Source organism: Harpia harpyja, chromosome Z (genome assembly GCF_026419915.1).
Source record: "Harpia harpyja isolate bHarHar1 chromosome Z, bHarHar1 primary haplotype, whole genome shotgun sequence".
Taxonomy (NCBI): Eukaryota; Metazoa; Chordata; class Aves; order Accipitriformes; family Accipitridae; genus Harpia; species Harpia harpyja.
The window spans coordinates 15,239,042-15,259,073 of record NC_068969.1 but is presented as its reverse complement, the minus strand read 5'-3'; the positions used below and the strand labels follow the sequence as shown (position 1 = coordinate 15,259,073).

Below are 20,032 nucleotides of genomic sequence, written 5' to 3'. Positions count from 1 at the left end.
TCCAAGTACCTGCATTCTAAATACATATTTCTCCTTTCTTAAATTTTAATACTATAAGTTGTAACAAGAGAAACAGAGAATAGTGGTGGCATAGCTGATGCTGTACTGAAAAAAAAATGACAGCCAGATTTTCAAAGCAGATTAACACCTGCAGCTGGGGCCAGTCTTCTCCTTTTCTGTTGGGAGCTGCTAGCTGTGGAGCTCACTTGAAAAATCTGCTCCCACTTTAGCAAATATCCATTGCAATCTTGTCTGTCCTCATCTGGACTCTGAAAAAATGATCAAAACCTGCCCCTACTTCTTTACTTCCAGAAAATGTCTGTTTTTCTCTCTAATCAGAATTATAAATGCGATTGCTATAATAAACTTGGTGAATGTAAACAAGTTGTCTCTGTTTATGGAACTAAATCATCTTTTGCATGTATTAATCTTTCTTTATTTCAAACGTCTCATGCGGTTGTTGAAAATCAGTTTGATGTAACCTTTGTGTGAACCTGTTAACTACAGAGCATCTCCTAGTTACCTTTCCTGGAGTATAGAGAATATTCCTGAATACCTGCAGGCTTCAAGATGCAGTAAAAATAAAAATGATGGTAATACAATGACATGGAACTTAATTTTCTTCAAATAGTCCTTTGAACACTTGTTTTAATACTGAAAAAATAAGAAGTTGTTAATTTTCATAGCCTTTGGTCATGAAAGTTCAAGTGGTGTTAAAGGTGATTTTAAGGTCTTTATTCTGCAAACACAGTACTGTAAGTCAGAAAAAATCCTGTCTGCAGGGAATTGAAACAAGAATCAAGTCTCAAGTACTTGCTTGTTGGATTTACACAACTGAGGCTCTGCTAAGAATTCTGGACCCTATTAATAATGTTACAAAATTGACTTTCAAGTGAGGAATCATAGCAATTATGAATTTCTGTGAACAAAGCAGATCAGATGACTGTGAATAGCGTCTGTGTACTTCCATTGTTTATTTTATAGCTTCATTTCACTGACTCACGAAGCGCAGTCACCAAGGCAGAATAAAATCAAAGTATATTTACAATGTTGTGAACACCGCTCTTAAAAGGGAATAGTCTTAATTATTTTAATGTATTTCTACAAACATATAATAGTTGTAACAGGTGAGCATTCCTTGTGAATGGTAATTAACGTGATGTAGAAATAAGTGATCTGCTATTTTCAGCATAGTGTCAGCTTTTCACATTTAAGTACCTAAAACTGGAGGTGTAAGATCGAGATTTTTCAAAAATACATACGACATATGTGGAAAAGCATTGTAAAACTGCTGTCTCAGGTCACCCACCCAAACCCATCTTAAATTCCTTCAGCTTTCCCCCATTTTTAATCAAAAAAAGAAATTTCTCTGACTTTCAGAGGTGTTAAATACGAGCATCTCTCCATCAAAATGGTAACTTTGAGTTTGTGAAAACTTTGCTTTCCATTAGATGTCTCAGTAATAACATATAGACCCTAGTTCAGTCATTTTGCCCATATCTGAGGAAACTTCTTCTGAACAAAGCATCATATGATTCTCTGTATTTAGCCTTATGTTTTAGTTGCTCTTGCTGTAATCCTTGGAGAGGAAGAGTTTAGGCAGTTCAAAGGGGATCAGAAGCAGGTTGCAGACTAGGGATTGAGACACTTGTCTTTCTGTACCACTCAGACTTGTGTTTGTGCCTTGACAATACCACCTTCAGATGTCCTTGTTTGTCCTCTGCGACCGGTGGAGCGTTTCCGTGACTTGTGTCCTGAGGAAGTGGCCGATTTATTTTGTACGGCGCAAAGGGTTGGCAGTGTGGTGGAGAAGCACTTCTGCGGCACCTCGCTCACCATTTCAATTCAGGTTTGTAAACCAGTCAACTAAAAAAGGTTTAATGGTTTGTTTTATCAAGCTTTCAACCTTCTTCGCTAGTCCAATGACAAAAGGATATTCAAACTTCAAGGGGCAATAAATGCAAAATAATAATAATAAAAAAAGAAGCACAATAACTGCATTGCAGTCTGCCAGATTTGCCATTGTGAAAAAACTAAAAGGCAAACCAGCAGAAAAGTGTGGATAACTAATAACTGCAAAACTTCGGAATAAGCCTGCGAACTCTCCCAAACGCAGTACTTGCTTGCTTGTATTTCAGCAAATACTCTTTCTTCAAAGGAGTGTTTTGCAGGATTGACCTAGAGAAGGCAGCCACATCTCTCCATTCACCAGGTAACCTACTGCTTGTGATGGAAACAGGTAATTCCTGCTTACAGCTATTTATACGCAGGCAGGGAGAAGTAGCCATGTAAATATGTTATCAATTCTGACCATTCAGTTATTTGTGCTGGGTGTTTTTATACCAAAAAAGAGATCTGTTTAAAGCAAATCAGGAGACTAAGCCCATTTCATTAGAATAGGAATTTAAGCAAGCATGCTTTGATTAAATTCTCACTTACATTTCTGATTTTATATTCACAAGGATCAGAAATCTATTACTAGCTCTTCAAAAATATGATCTGAAAGAATGAAAAATAACAACTATCATTTTTGTGGTCTAAGATACAGTTTCTCACTTTGCCATGGCCTGATATGGAAAGGCGCCTTGTCCCAAAACTTTGTGTTGAATGGTCCCCAGGAAAATATACTAAATTAACATACATTGAAATTGGATGTAAAAGATTATTGAGTAAGATTTCTGAATTCCTCTGTGATCCTTGTTAGTTCCTCTAACCTGAGACTTCTCCCTTTGCTTACAGGATGGCCCTGAAGCCGGACAAACGGTGAAGGTGAGTGCTTATTATGCAGAATACAAATTAAGAGACAATTATAAGAACTAATAAAAGATCAAAGCTAGTCATCTGCAGACCATTGCTGTATTGTTATTTTATCCTTGAGATCAAAAAATCCCAAGTGTACAATAGCTGTAAATACTTTTTATTGAAATTGCACAGGATAATGTTTACCGTTTTTCTTTCTAGACAAAAATTTTCCATCATGAAAATATCTTTTCTAAGCTGCTGGGTGTATTTATGTAAGGAAAGCCTTAGAAAAGAGGCATCTGTTTAAGTTTTTTGTTTGTTTTATGGAGAAAATGTTGCCCTTCCATTCATAATCTCGTTGTTTGTCTTTTTATTGCTTAATGAGTTGTAGCTAATTATAGGAACAGTTAAACTGAACCACGTTATGAAAATATACCTTTTGTCTATGCTTTCTCTCTACATATTCATATCACATTCTTGTTACTGAAGTTCAAATGTAATGGAGCCAGTGAAGCTTAAAAACAGATTTTAAGTGTATCATAGAATCATAGAATGGTTTGGGTTGGAAGGGACCTTATAGATCATCTAGTTCCAAACCTCCTGCCACGGGCAGGGACACCTTCCACTAGACCAGGTTGCTCAAAGCCCCATCCAACCTGGCCTTGAACATTTCCAGGGATGGGGCAGCCACAGCTTCTCTGGGCAACCTGTTCCAGTGCCTCGCCACCCTCACAGTGAAGAATTTCTTCCTTACACCTAGTGTAAATTTGCCCTCTTTCAGTTTAAAGCCATTACCCCTTGTCCTATCACTACACGTCCTTGTAAAAAGTCCCTCTCCAGCTTTCTTGTAGGCCCCCTTCAGGTACTGGAAGGCTGCTTTAAGGTCTCCCTGGAGCCTTCTCTTCTCCAGGCTAAACAACCCCCACTCTCCAGCCTGTCTTCATAGGAGAGGTCCTCCAGCCCTCTGGTCATCTTCATGGCCCTCCTCTGGACCTCCTCCAACAGTTCCATGTCCTTCTTTTTTTGGGGACCCCAGAGCTGAATGCAGTACTCCAGGTGAGGTCTCATGAGAGCAGAGTAGAGGGGGAGAATCACCTCCCTCAATCTGCTGGTCACGCTTCTTTTGATGCAGCCCAGGATACGGTTGGCTTTCTGGGCTGCAAATGCACATTGCTGGGTCATTTTGAGCTTCTAGTCAACCAACACCCCCAAGTCTTTCCCCTCCGGGCTGCTCTCAATCCATTCTCTGCCCAGCCTGTATTTGAGCTTGTGCAGTGTACTTCTGAAAAAAAAAAATGGGGTGGGGTGGGTGGGTGGGGTGGTGGGGAGGGGAAGAGAAGGATTTATGATTATAGCCTCCACTTGAGTAATAACATAAACAACATCCAAGATGGGTCTCCAGCCACGTTTCACTGCCTCATAATGCAAATGCATGTGTAGTTAGATTATATGCCTGAACATTAGATAAAGGCTATTGTTTACATTTGGAATCAAAGGAAAGTCAAATATGGCTACGGGTTAGCACTTTGTAATATCAAATTAGATGTCTCAAGCTGTTTGGGTTAAGACAACTGTAATAACCAAATGATGGCATAGAGAAATATTTTACTTCTTTCCAATTTGCTGTATTAACTTTATTTTTCCTACTCCTTTTTGTTGCCTGCTTTGAATATTTAACAGAGAGGTAATAGGGAGAGAGAAGATGAAATTAGAGAATCCCCAAGCTTTGAGAAGCTGAGGAGTAATGAAGGAATGTAATACTATTTACTTCAGTACTGTGACAAAACAGATTCTTCGGCTCGTGACTTAGGGTGCATTGTGTGGTTTTCACTGGGAATGCCTGTTGGTAGGTGAAAGTCTCAGTTTAAATACTTTCTGAAGTAAATTTTGTCATTAACATCAACATGTATTAACAAGGAGATCACAGGATTTCTTTTAGTGTCTTGGACAAATGTTTTTTTTCTGTGTAAAGAAAAGGTTTATAGAAACGATGATATTAAAATGTGAGAAAATTTGCTAATATGGATGAGCAAAACTAGATGTAAAAAATCCCATCCTTTGCGATTCTGAAGAGTAACAAATGCTTATGTAGGCCTTAAAAAGGCAAGAAATTCTGTATCATTTTGTATTCGTACTGGAGACAAAGCACAGTAAGTGTTAATCTATCCAATACATTGCAAAATGGTAGCCACCCTTCATTCTTGCTTCTCACACTTTTAATAAGCAATGAGATGAAAATGACCTGCTCTTACAGCTGTGAACCCCTAGACTCTGTAATAAAGAGTGTGTACTCATAAATCAGAGGTTAGCAGTTTGCGTTTCTCTACTTTTCTGCATCATTGGGCAACACTGTAATTTATCATCATCACTTTGGGATGTTTATCATCCAAAAGTGCCAACAACTATTTTCTTCAGAGAACTTAGAGCTTTCAAAACTTGAATTGGGGAAGAAATTACTATGATCAAGATCTTCTTTAAAGTGAACAATAGGGTGGATACATAACTAGCTGGTTGCATTTAAAGTGTTTTGAATCAGAAAGTTTGAAAAACCACCTACGTGATCTACAAATAATTTACAAACCTTAAATTCCACGTGTCATGTTTTTCTGTATGCGTTTTTCTTCATGTATCAGAATGCATAATAATCCAATCTTTCTCTAAAAGTACTTTTAATTAAAATTTCTGGAACAGACTAAACATTAGAAAAACATTCTAATAGTAAGAATAGCAAAGCATCACAGTAAATATCTAAGGGATTTTGTGGAGACTCTGTTTCAATAGGGTAGGCAAGCATACGTCAGCAGCTAATTAGGTGTAGCTGATCTTGCTTTGAATAGGGTCACATACCAGATGGCTTCAAGAGTCCTTTCCATTCATATTTTGTATAATTCTGTATACCTGTATAAATATAGGCTACTGTATGTGCTATGTAGGAAAAGAATTACAGGAAGCAGAGGAAGTGTACTGGCTGTTAAACTGGTCAGTGCAAAGCTTTACTACAAAATGGGAAGAGCTATCAGCCTAGCTGAAGACAAAACCTGACTGAGAAATTTTATCTGAAAAAGATTAGGAAATTCTCTTTCTTTGTCAACAAGAAGGAATGATAATCCACATCCAAGAAAATTCTTGGGCCTCAGTTTGAGTATGTGTCTCAGATCTTTCTTTGCTGAAAATTATATATAATATACTTGCCGAAAATTATATGTGTAATGCATGCAGCAGGTTTAAAGGAGATTACCCTTTCAGTGTCATTTTGGATAGAAATCAATGACAAGATTGTCTGCCAATGTTACATGTTCATTGTGCTGGTGTGAAACCTGCTGGTGTGTGCAGGTTTCAGTCAGATGTACCATGTACTGCGGTGTCAGGATACTTTAGTGGTGCCTCTTGGACTAAGACCTTCCTAGTTACCTAATGGGTAGCTGTTTATAATCTAATGTGTATCTCCACTATTGCTGTACTCTGTTGCTTGTGGATACTGTCCTCCTTTGAATCTAAGCTAGCAGAGCCTGCAGGACAGCATTCTAGGGAAGCTTATGGTCCTTTCAAATTCCCCCATTATTGCAGTCTGCATGTTTGCATTGGATGGGTCTTTGGAAGAAATTATACCTGACTCTCAGCTCACCAATAGTTTGGAAGTGTAGGTGGGTCTTTTCTTACCCTTTAGCAGCTGGGAATATACATTTGCTAAGGAATTCTAAACTATATCCCAGGTCTCAGACCATAAAATAATACAATATATTGCTTCATAATCTTTTTCATAGCTGCCCACAGACTGTGCCTATTCCAGCCCTGTCACCTATTTATGAGGGACACATGTCCCTCTCCAAAGGTGGTCACAGACTTGCACACTTTGTGTTTTATTGTAAGAGGTTCTTGCACCAACTCTCAACAGAGAAACTGAGCATTTCTGAGGAGTGTGTCAGCAAGCATAATCATCTTCCAGCGTTAAAGACATTTTGAATACTTACTACTTCTTACTTGAGAAAGGAAGGAAATGTGTTTAGGTCCTCTCTTAAAGAATATTTATATCTGCAATTTTGAGCTCTCTTTTTCTTGGAGAACACAAAATCCACGGTGTCCTTGTGCCAGGAATGGAGGGTGAGTTTCATGCTGGTTCTGTTTGAGAATACCTTAAATATCCAGGCAATTTCATGGATCAGGGAAATCAGCTCTGCATCTTAATGCAGGGCTCTTATTGCTATGTCAAGTGAGTGACGTTTCAAGATTTTCCTGGTATATTTTATAGCCTTCTTTTCAACATCAAGTCAGCAAACACTCTAGCTGCCTTGGTGGATGTATAGCATAGTGTAGAATAAACTCTCAGGTTTACCTTTTGTGTGAGATTCAATCACAAGAAACTCCATGTACTCTGTACTGCGTAAAGGCTAAACAAATCAAACTGGCAGGAGCATGATGCAACTAATTTATCTGTAGAGACAAGATAATATTGCACAGCAAGTGTCCATTGCACAAACACATATGAACACATACTCTATTTTGCAGCGGTGTTGAAGTCTCCAGCAGCTCAGCACCTCCACTGTTACCATGAGTAAGTGCCTGTTTGCCAATTACAGGTTCACCTAAATAAATGAGAAAGTGAGGCTGATGGTGGCAGTGTGGGTATATGTGCAGAAATCTGTTTTATATGTCATACATTCCACTAATTATTTTACACTGTGAAGATTGTCTCACGATTATTTTTTGATGTACATGTTTTTCTTTTCCAGATGGTTTTTTAATGCTGTGTTAAATCAATCCACCTGGTTTGCATTCTTTAGAAATCTTAACCTGAACTGTGGAGTGAGTCTAGGGTTTATTTAAGCCCACAGCAGACTGCTCTTTCATACTATTTGTCTACTTATCTGTGGACCTGAAGTACTGGACTTCAGGGTTGAGTCTTTAAATTTAATCAGATCGCATTGCAGACTGATTGTATCAGAAGGATTAAATTCACTAACTGCAATACTTTTGATGCCTCGGCCTGCTTTCCCTGAAGACTGACAGATGTGAGTCCTTGTTTAATGGAGTATTGGAAACCACCTCTTGCTCTCTTAAAAGAACAAAAAAAGCTGGCGTTTGAGAAATGCAAAGACTATTCTTACTTCTAAACAAATATAAAAATTCAAGTAGAAAAAACATAGAAGAAAGAAACAAGTTTTTGTAAACCAGATTGTACTGAAACACGTGAACAAATGGTCTCGTTTGCTTTACTATTAAGAACATGATTCTCTTGAAAGCTTGTGGGATGTCCAAAAATGATTTGATGAAGTACAGCAGTCTCTTTGAATTGCTTTGAGAACCACACTAATAGTATTTGGTTGGAGAATATGTAATATTGCAGATAGGTAATTGGTACAGCAAATTCAGTAGTCTCAGGGCTGCTATGTCTGTTTTGAGCTCATAATTTTCTTTCTATTTCGGTACTATGCTTAGATTGGGGTGGGTTTTGGTGGGATGTTAGTGGTGTATGTTTTCAAAGCTAGAGTTATACTGCCCCTTACAGAGATGGGGAAGCAGCAGGGGCATCCATATAGTGCCCCCCCCCCAGCCTTTTTCTAGCTTGTTGTTTTCTACTCACTCTAAATAATAATTCTTGCCCTTCAAGGCCCTTTTCAAAATCTGCCTTGTGTTGGTCTAATTCTTCTTTCAGTCCCTTGGCCGGACCTATGTTTTCTGTGATGCAATTAATGGGTATAACCCTAGAGTCCCAATTTCCTCTTTGCTTTGTCAGGTCCTTACTCCTGTTCATTACATGTAACATTTAGGTTTTGATTGAATTATAAGCTTTCCAGGAAAAGCATCATATTGCTTTTTTGTTTGCTATGCTTATAGTCCAAAGAGGCACTGGTGGATCTGTAAACCCTCCCTTAATACAAATAATAATATGCAGGACCTAGAATGAAAATGGTTCTTAAGGCCCCCATAATTTGTACAGATCAGTTCCTGTACTTAAAACATGGTAACAGTTGACAAAATAAAAGGTGTCTGTGTCCAGTACACACCCATGTAAAGTTATAGAGGTTTTTTGAAGACTGAAGGAGATGAAAGAACATTGGAAATGTGGAAACAGCCTAGTGATTGATGGACATGACACCATCCTAGCTGAGAATACCAAAGGCTCCAAGGCACTGATAAATTGAAATGATGACCTGGATAATGAAGTCTGATCTAGAAATATCGGGCTGTGAAGTTCCCTGAAGGGATGGGGACAGAAATTTTTGAAAGATTCTCTTTAGCAGTGAATTATGATGGTTCTGAATCTGGATGATTTTGAATTTCTGGTAGTGAATGTTGTGACATACTGTACCTCTGACTTGTAATATCATTCTCTGTCCCTGGACAAAAACAGACTAGCCTGTATGGACTAGACAAAACAAAACAGGATTAAAAATGTGTGGCTATAAATGAGGAAAGTAAAAGAAATTTCAGAAGATATAAGTTGAAAATTGTAATGAGAAGAAAGATTTTACTATTCTATACTAGCAATTCTACCCTTCTTTCCTGCCATATGGATTTCTTAGATGAATATTCTCTTTAGGTAGTTGAATTCCAAAAATATCCCCAGAGCTAGTCAGAGTTATTGACACTGTCTAAATTAAACTATAATAAGCAAGTAAGTGGGCTCAAATGCTTGTTTAAATTGCCTTAGTGTACAGATATTAAAAGTCATGCAGCTCTGTTGGCCACATCCAGCATCTAGCTCTTTCCTTGCTGGGCATGATCGCCTTCAGCAGCAGACCTGCAGAGCGCTGGCCACTGACTTTTTTGTTCTCCCAAAGGTCAGTGGGTGAGAGCTAAACTGCGGGTAATGCAGGCAGACCTGCAAAGGGACTTGCATGTGCGTAACATGAAGGGTGTGTGCACTTTCAGGAATGTCCGTGGGAGCACAGATGTGCCTGTCCCTGTCCCTAGCAGCCACATCATGTGTCAGCAGAGCCCTGCAAGCCCCCCGGGAGAGGCCGGGGCTGCAGGTGGCTGTGCCAGCAGCTAGTCCAAGTGGAAAGTATGCAGTCGCCCCACGGAGCCCTGGCTGTGCTGGGATGCTCCTTCATGCTGCCCACAGTGACCTGACTGATTACTGCAGGGAAGGGTTAAACTCTGCCAGGCCTCCCCATGTTCTGTCCTTCTGTGCAGCTCCAGGAGAGCCTGCTCCTGCTTTGACAAAAGCATTTTAAATACACTTTTTTTTTTTTTTTTCCCCTGGTATGTGTTCAGATATTTACAGTTTTCATGACAGAAGAACCTTGAACAAATCAGTCATTCAGAAGGGTTTACTTGGGAGGTTGAAAGCTCTTCATTTTTTTTTTTTTCCTATAAACAGAGTTACATTTCAAAATGAGAAAGTATTTCTAGCAGAAAGGTGGAAAAGTTTTCCTCTGAAAATGTTATAACGGTATTTTGACAACAAAAACTTTTTCTTTCTGAAAACAAAACCTCTTTTGGAAATGCTTTCTGTTTTACTGTATTGGCATTTTGTGACAAAAACAATACGGGAAGGGGTGTTGAGAAATCCATGAATTGCTCTACATACTGCTCTTCATTTGCCCCACAATGACTGAGATAAGGATCAGAGATCCTATGTTTTAATTAGAAAATATCTTTCACTTCTTTGTTCCCATGTTACAGCAATATGTTTTGCATTTAAATCATTCTCTGTCTCAGAGTATGTACAATCAATCAAATGCCACGCTTGAGTACAGGTCCTACAAATACCCTATTGTACTGTAAATGCAAAACCTCTAGAAATCCCAGACAATGCACGAGGTCTAAAATCATTAATAGTACAGCCAAGGCTGTCTGATTAATTTTTGTGTGGCTAATGTATGAATTTCTTTCCAAGCTCCATCTCATCCATAATACTTTTTCTCTTTGTCAAGCTTGTATCTTAGAAACCTCTCTTCATTTAGCAGGGAATGCTTTGTTCTTTTTTTTGTTTTGTCTTGGGGGTTTTTTTGTTGCAAAACATTGCTTTCAACTAGAATGTAACTCACCAAGAAATGTACAAAAGCATTCCCGTTTAATTCAGATGTGTAACTTGATGCTGTTCTGTGTTTTGTAGTAGGTGAAAATTGTTTATTAAGCAAGTGTTGCAAAGGTAGATTTCAGTTTAATAGGTTTCTGACCAACTCTTTCTAAAAATTAATATGCTTTATAACAGAATATTGTGTGCCAGTGCTCTGGCCTCATGTGATTTTGCACATTTGTCTTTGCATTCTTACCTACCAGGTACTGCTTTTGCTTCCTCCGAAGATCCACCATAAAATTATTCCTATGCTGACCACAGATTAGAAGGGATGTCAAAGGGTCATGTGCAAAACAGAGTTCTTTTCTTCAAGCCAAGTTGTGCCTTCTATAAGCAGGCATTTACCCACACTTAAACTGTTTTGTGGCATTTTCAGTTGACTGATCTGTGTTAAACTTTGGTACCTCAGCTGTCTGACTGGATGCTGTGACATCCAGAGTCTCCCAGGGAAGGGCAGAATCACAGTGCTTTGCTCATGTCAATGACCCAGTTTCAGCCAGACAAAGGGAACCCACCTATTGGAGTCCTGGCTGCCTTATCAATGCAATAATAAAGAAAATTTTAAGTTGGCTCCATGGTTTTTTTCCCTTGAAGTCACCTCCCCTTCTGAAAATGAAAGAGCTGTCTACTTAAAGCTGTACCTGCAGCTGCACAGCTTGAACGAGTTGCTTAAAAATGTCAATAGGGAAAGAGTGTATGTACTGGTTTTGCATGTGATAGTAAGGGAATGGAGGCCTTTCCCAGCCCTGTGTTCCTTTACCACATGAAAGAGTAGGTGGTTACGCTGTCCTGTAACCTATTGAAATTCTAAGCACATCTGAAATACGAGTATATCTGATCTAGTCTATGCATTTTAGTCTGTTCTGGCAGCACCATGTTAGCCCATGTAAGACTTTCTTTCAGAGAAAGAAAAGCCTCTGCTTGAAACGATTTAGAAATGGAAAAACTAAGGTTAAAATAATAGAATAAAACTTGCTCAGCAAGCTCCAGGCAGGATGACAGGGTGAAGAGTATGTAATATTTTTACTGTTAAAAAAAAAAAAAAAAAAAGTCAATCATTCTAGTTACTACAGCGGGTTTTTTTATCATGCTCATTGCAAGCTAGGCTGGACAAGCCAAGAGCTTCCTGCAAAACAACCCCCTTTGCTCAAGACTCATTTCCTCCATCCCTCCTGAAAGCTGCTTGTGTGCCCTCTGGCAAGACCACTCATACACAGGGTTACTGCTCATTCTGTAAAGCTAAGCTGTAGTTTGAAAGAATTTGAAACATGCCTTTAAAATCCAGTCTCTGGGAGCTTTATCAAATGGCCCCTCCTCATTTGGTTAGCGGTAGGAAAAGCTCACACTGGCTGGTGATGGAAATATTGCTGGAATAGCAGTTTCTGAGGTTGAACAAGAATTGATGCCAGTGCACCTCTTCTGTGGTGCTCACCATTTTACATTTTCCTTTCACTTGTTTGTAGCGATGGGAGTAAAAACCTGCAGTTTATGCAGTGCTGCTCACATGGTGACTCCACAAGGCAGTATCTCAGCTAGTTGTGCATTTCAGAGGTCTGTGACTCCGCATTGCTGTTTTCTGGTTTACTGTTTCCGTGACAGCTATTGAGCAATGTTCTGCTGCTTGCACTGTGATGCTTTTTTAGGCAAGTGAGGTGCAGTACTCCCTGAAGAGCTAGAGAACCACTCTAAACCTTCCCTTTTGCAGAGGTCTGAATGTCAGTGTCTCCAGACAGATTGCACACACATACATGTACCGTGTCTTTAAAAAGAGAAGGAATAATCATGAAGCAAAGCCTGATTCCTACTTAAATGTAGGCTGTTACCTGGTAAAATCAGGTTGATAGGTTTGTCCTCTTCTCAGTTTTGGATCACATAAAAGAAATCAGCTTCTATGGATGCACTTCAGCAAAACTGCCAGGCCTTTTCTGGAGAGAAATTCTCTGCTTGACTAGTAGATAAGTTGCCAGCCAGGATTAAGATCTTTTAAATAAATTATTCTGTGTCTGAATTTGCTGCTGCTGCTGCTGCTTGTGATTTTCTTTCAATACATAAATGCTCTGCAGCCCCTTGATTTCAAAGGAGAAAAATGAGAATTGCAACTTCAAAATAGTGAATTCTGTAACTAAAAGCATTTCTGGGTATTTTTTAACTTATTTTCATATATTAATGTTTTAAATTTCTAGGAATAATGCCACAATTGACATAAATTCAGGAAAACCAAATGAGCCTTTTAACAATTACACTGTCCCCTTAACTGAGATTACAGACAGATTTGAGGAGAGAAGCTTAGATTCCCTGCTTTAACACAGTTACCTACTTTGGAGATAAACTGCTCACTTTCAGAGAGGAAAATTCATCTGTAATAATTAGCCAGCTGAGTAAAATTCATCCTGAAGCTCGCTGTTTTACCATTAGGTCTCCACACACGTTTTTCTTTTCCATCACAGACTGCCTTTTTCTGGAGTCTGAGATGCCTCAGTCCTTCTCAGGAGTTCTCAGTCCCTTGCTAGATGCAGCAGACTGGTAATTCAATTTTACCAACCAAATTGTTGCAGCAACAGTGATTTAAAGAAGGGCCAAGTCATTACTCCTGTTTTGTTGAGCAGATGAAGAGGCTGGAGTTGATAATAGCTCTGTCCTGTAGAGGCAGTGCAGAGTCACGGGGCACTGCCTTGCTCTGGCCGTGCCAGGAGAGTTCATCTGCATCCATGACATTTTGTTGTTCTCTGAGTTTTACATTTGCACCATGTCTTGCTTCTATCCTGAGCTTTTCTGTCTCCCATTCCTTCTCCCATGACCTGGGGCTTGGCTTTTGTGCAGGGTGCAGAGGGGATCCTTCGCTATGGCAGTCTCAGGGAGAAGGGACAGCACGCCCAAGTGGAGAACCCTGAGAAACTGGTTAGTTTTTCATCATGGATGAAACCCATTAAGGTTATGTCTACATGGACAGATGCAAACAGGCTGGATTTGTTAGCATGGGCTTGGATCTGGGCTAAGAGGCTGCCTCTGCTTCTGGTGTTGGAATGCCATAGGCAGTCAGAACAAATTTGTTTCTGCCTGTACCCGTATGCAAGGACCAGTGCTAAGTGTGGTGTGTCCACGCACACATCTCCTCTAAACAACTCCTGCCCAGTAGATGTTCAGAGCAAGGCTCTGCAGCCAGGAGCAGGGGAAATCTATAGCCTGTGGGCAGAAGATTGGAAAGACATCCTGTGTTTGCTAGATTGCTCGGATCTTTGGAAGGAGGAAACCAGTTTCTCCTTTGGTAATCTCCTAGATTATTATCTCTGAAAAATCAAGCCATTTTCTTTTCTCTTCCATTTATACTTTTTGTGAGTTACCTCCTTCATTGCTACCATGAAAATCTTCATTTCATGTTGTCTGCCTGGCATCACTGATCCAAATTCTTTCTGTGAGAGGCTGGAAGAAAATATACTAGACCAGATGGAAAATGCTCATGTGAATGATTGTCTTGATCTTGCTTGTAAAGATGTTAAAATCTGAAATGCTGAACTCCTCTATCTGACTTCACAAATGTTGAATTTGTCTGATTTCAAGTCTAGTTTTTAGTATCTGAAGTAAAGATAATGCCCAGAGGCAGCACTTCATTTTTCTTCTTTTCTTTTTCTTTTTTCTTTTTTTTTTTTTATGGATCTGTGAATGAGCTTTATTAGTTCTCTGTTGCGAAGGTATAGAAAAGACAATAATACTGTGATGTTTTTTCACCTGGCCTTCCAGCACACCTCAGCTGGATAGGAATTATCATTAGGGGGTGGTCAGTCTGCCTAGACTGAGGAGTGGATCGGTTCACACTGTATTTAATGGATTTTTTTTCTGCAAATAAATCATCTCTGAACTCAACAAAAGCCATTCTTTCAATTGTGGCTTTTTGGTGAGGCCGCCCTGAGTTACATTTAGTATTATGATCTAGCAGAATATGAATCTGTAACCTATCTTTGATTCTCTGAGTCCCATGTAAGTAGAACAGCCTTGGTGTCTGGGGCTAGACTATTCTCTGGCATAAATGCTTCAGTTTACCTGTGAATATATGTGGACTAAATCAATGGAGCTTTTGCCATTTCTATACAAGCATTTTTGACCCTACTTGTGTAAGCAACTCTTTGATTTCATATAGTTTATCATTTAAACCTATATTTATTAGCCATATCTGTAAATCTAGTAATTCTAAATGCAAAATAGCATTTTGAGAAAATAACCTATGAAGCATAATTTAATAGAGTGTTTTTATTTTTTCTTTAAGTATCTTCCACTTCACCTGAAGAAGTTCACTGTTATAGTAACTATCAAGTGAAAAAAAAAAGTAAGGAAAAAATACCAGAATTTATTAGGTTCTAATAAACTCCCCTCAGTGCATATACATTTAGTATCTTTCATTAACATTAATGAGAATTATGCATGCATCCTGGGGAGAATAGGCCCCGTTGTTTTATTTCTTTTCCTTGTTTTCAGTATTAAATCTTGTCCTGCAGTCAGTTCTATAGGGCATACATGCATTCCTGCTGCTCAATTATTTGTTCTACTTAATATATACAGTTTGAGCAACTCCTTTTCATAGTGAAGGTAGAAAGTTCATAAATTTAAAAAAAATCTAACAGAATTTGTGGACACATAAAAAGAAGGGATATGCAAATTAATGAATTAATAGATTGCTATTGATTACCAGTAAGGCCTAATTAAATAATAAATTTTCCCCCACACAATTACTTGTTTCATGTTATTAAATGATCAAATCCATACCTAGTTTGGAAGCTCAGCCTCTTAGAATTAAATGAGGTGCTCAAGAGAGCAAAGTTGTGTTTTGGAGCAACAGAAACAGAGGCAGGGCCTAGTTACATGGATTTATGATTTAATTTTCTATGTAATCTAATTTAGTGTAACAATTGAGTTTCTAAAAAAATGAACTTTGATTAGATTTTGTTGACAAAAATAAATACAAAATATAGGGCAGTTTATTCATTATCTGTAGTTTATTAAGAGAAGTGACTCATGGGTATTTCTATACCTGAAGGGGCCTTTTTTTTTCCCTGTTTCTTGTGCTTTTAGCTGTATTCCACAGCAGTCAGTCATCCTCCAGGCCCCATCCAGGTGTAGTGCATTACAAAGATCCAAAATCCGGAGGATACAAAGCTCGTTTCTGTGGGAAACTTAATTCACTTTGTGTAAATAACAGCTTCATCATTCCTCATTTTTGAGGTAGACATCAGTATGTCATAGAGAGCATTAAGCATGTGAAGGTCCTGGGAAAAAAGCACATCGGCCAAGGAAAGTAAGCAAATGAAGCTCTTCAGTTTGACATACTTTCACTTAATTGGGCATTTTAAGAGCAGATCGTGGGAGCAGGAAATGAGTCTTTCAGCTAATTCCCTTCTGCATGAAAAATGCAGCGTGCCAAAACACTTCTGTCCTGGGTGAGAAAACTTCTTGGGTGTAATTCCTCAGCACAGTGCCATGCCACAGCAGTGCCCTGACAGCATCTGTGGCTCAGGTGTTGCCTATCTGGTTGGCTCTATAATTAACATCAGATTGCAGGACAAGCAATGGCATCGCATTCAGTATTGGTTAGGGCTGTGTTTTGCTTGCTTTTGCTGGGCTTGCCTGGCAGCACATTGAAGCAGGGAGACAGATTGCTTCTTCTGTTGTAGGAAACGCTGAGCCTATCTGCGCAGGAGTCTGCACATCTGTGCGGACCTGGGCATGCGTTTAGTTGCTGTTGTGCTGGGGAACATGCTATTGCTAAACTAGCTTGCTGCAGCTAAGCTAGTGGTGGGATTTAGTAGAGCATATTGCCTTGGGCAGAGCACTGTTCTAGGTTGGCTTTGTTTGACGGAGCATTTTTGTGCAATGCCCTGAAGACTTATGCTTGCAGTTACAAATTCTGGCCTTCACGCGCCTGAAGCCAAGCTGCTGCTTTTGTGGTGCAGAGCCAGACAAGCGCTCTCTCCCCTTGCTGTGATGGCTGTATGCCAGTGGGTGCTGTTCACTGGCAGCATGCACAGTAACGGCCCTGGCAGAGAGGAGTGACCATTTAGAGATACATGGCTTCACTCAAGACTCTCTGAGCTCAGTGCAGGGATTCAGCACTCTGGGGACTTTGAACCAGTTGTATGTCAGAAGAGCCGAGGTTGTCCTTTCTTGAAAACTGGAAGGGTTTCCTTTGCTTGTTCATTGCATAAAACACGTGGACCCGTTTTTTAAACCCCTCTTCCAATTCTTTCCATTTTCTTATGATTAACCTGTTGAATTTCCATATGAATCTTTCTAAGTGTTTGTTGAACACCTGGATACATAAGCAAAAAAGTTGTTCTGTAGTTGCCTGCCTGGTTGACTCTCTAATTAGCAGCAGATTGCAATGAATGACATCCTGTTCCTTAATGGTTAGGGCTGTGTTTTGCTTACATTGGGTTGACTTGACCTCAGCAGGTCTGGGCTGGCAAACAGATGTCAGCTCTGTTCAGCAGAATATCTTCTCGTCACTCCAGTAAAACAGGATGTGTGTGTATAGAACTGAAAGGCAGACTATTTGCAGTAACCATTGAGTGGAACATGAAACAAATTTCAATAGGCGGGCAAAGACAGGTTGCAAACCCTATTGGGAAATGATAAATTGCTGTTAAATGTTATAATTATCCCATGACATTCAGGACTGAAACTTAACTAAATTTTGCTGAAAACTTAAAAAATAATGGAAAGAGGTAATATGATTTAATAAATTAGCCACAGAGTAAGTGGAAAAAATGAGAACACAACAGAAAGTTAATATTTATCTTTTACCAGTATGTAACAGGCTTTGTTAAAAAATGTCTGAAAGCAAAGAAGAGTTTGTTAGACAAATTATAATTTTAATTGCAGACGTAATTGATTATACTCAGCATGCTCATTAGGTTAAGGGAGAATATGAGTCAACTCTCAAGGTCATTACAGTAATAGATATTGTAGGCATGTAATTTGTGATAAGCTGGTTCATGAACATCTAATTGCTCATTCATGGCAGTGTGTCTGGCACTTTTACTCCCCAAACACCTCTTTGTCCAATTTATTTAACACCCCTTAATATTCCAGGGTCAAATTTACTACAGGAGGCATCAAGCAGTGAATTTTCAACCTCCAAATTATTACACCACCCTTTTTGTGCCTCAAAGACAGAGCCTGCATTACTAAAAATTAGTGGTCTGGCACTAAGCAGGGTACATCACAAATAGAAATACTCAGCCACAGAGACAAGCTAGAATTTCTCATGGAAAACAGCTGTGCCTTGCCCTCTCCAATGGCAGTCGTACATTGGAGTAGGATGCCAAAAGAGATTTTTTTTTTAAAAAGGCACTCATTAAATTCGTCTTCATATTGTTCCTTGGAAGAACATACAATCAGTGTTTAGTTAACTCTTTCATTATTATTTCATTTCAAGACTATTACAGAAAGTCGTTAATATTAGCTGTGTCTCTGGCTGAAAATCAGTTGGAATGTCACTTAGCAGTTCTTACAACCAGACAAAATAGAAAGAACCACTTACAATGTATATCAACTATGAGTAACAACTGTACCTCACTTTGATATAATGCTTTATATTCTTAGGTCTCAGAGAATGAATCACTGGCCTCATTAATGAAATGCAAATAGTTGAAGTCGCTTGTCTAGGGCCAGGCAACAGCAAAAGGGTGGCACTGGGAGTTGAAGCCAGGCATCCTGAGCTGCAGGTCGCCTCATTTTCTACCTCCTCTCTACAGTCATTCTGTTTAACACAGGATCAAACTGTTCTGATTTATTAATCACTACCATCACTTTATGTAGCATTGTGGAGTGGTGGCTGAGGTAAGACAACCAAAGTCATTCCCATTAGACTGAGAATTTTGATTCAGTCTGTAGTGTAAGGGGAAAACATAACTTTTCATTCAAATATCTTTGGCTGCATTCCAGGAATCGAGGATGTGGGGTTTTGTTTTGGATTTGCTTTTTTGTTTTTTAATAAATAAATAACATGGCTCTTAGAGCAGCATAGCTTTCCTTTATAATAATCTCATTATTTGCAAGATATTATTTTCACTTGACACGACATATCTGTAATTATCTATTGCTTATTACTGAAGAATGCAATCGATATAGCTATAGATACTTAATTATATACCAAATGAATTCCAACATGCTTTCATAGCCATTCTTTGTTAATATTTTTGGAAGATTCAAAGGTTTGAAGTCTCTCTTTGAAAAACGATTCTATCTAGAAATGTCGTTTTCTGTATACTGGGTCTGCGCTAATCTTAGTCCTTGGTACTACAGTTTTGCTCTTTAAAGAATTGTCTATAATGTTATATGTTCGCTAAACCTCTCCTTTGCAATATAGAAATTACTGTGTTGACTGACTGACTGTCTGATTGATATTGCCAAAAAAATCCCCATGCTTACCAATATATATCAATCCCTATAACCACCTTGTAGATTGACCTGCTGAAAAAAATTGTTATGTGAACACGCTGCCATCTGTTGTGTAGTTATTCTTCAGTAATAGAACATAAACTGGAGATATGTCAAAGTAATTTAGTAAGTCGACAAATGTATAATGAAACTTGGTAAATATAGTGTGTTACACTGAGTTTTATTAATCATTGTCATCTGCAGGAATATAACAGGTATACCAGTCTTTTCAAAGTCCGGCTTGTTTTGTTTCATCCATCAAACGCTGATGTCAGAGCTAGTTATGAGGAACATGATGTGAATTGTAATAATTAATTAATTTTAAAATGTGGATTTAAAGAATTCTGTGGTTGATACAAAGCCCACTAAAAATTCTTGGAAGATCCGAGCAACTTATGAGAATGTCAGTAAGTCCTAAACATCTTCATTTAATGAGTTCAGAGTGTACATTCACATTTATACTGGTGGTTGTGCTACCTGTTCAAGAAAGTATATGTGAAGTTACCACTCATTTCAGAAGTGGAGCTAATGGTACCAAAACAAAACAGGTACCTCCCAGAAGTAGGTGCTGTTTTTTAAGTAGAGTATACAGTAAACACTACAGAAGAATTAAAAAAATTATTAGTTGGATTCTTGTTCTCTAAGTGCAGTTCTCAAAATGGTGTTTAGACATACTGATAATTAATGAAGAGGTTTCAAATGAAGCATTTTCCAGTATCCTATCTCGTTGCTAATTTCCATTTTTTTCATTAAGAAAAGATAAATTGTATCCAATTATTGAAAATTATGTAGGTCATTATCCTGAATGAAACTGCAATTAAACTCAGTTTTCAC

At 38.7% G+C, this 20,032-nt stretch overlaps 1 protein-coding gene across 6 annotated transcripts in view; it reads left to right on the top strand.

Annotated features, from left to right (window-relative positions):
* The window catches only part of FHIT (fragile histidine triad diadenosine triphosphatase), a 632,955-nt gene that overhangs the window by 482,242 nt on the left and 130,681 nt on the right, over positions 1-20,032 (top strand). For all 6 annotated transcript variants that reach the window (XM_052778553.1, XM_052778548.1, XM_052778551.1 and 3 more), the window contains 2 exons: positions 1,704-1,849; positions 2,740-2,769. In XM_052778553.1, the coding sequence (XP_052634513.1) occupies positions 1,704-1,849; positions 2,740-2,769 (176 nt within the window). The remainder of the gene's footprint in view (positions 1-1,703; positions 1,850-2,739; positions 2,770-20,032) is intronic.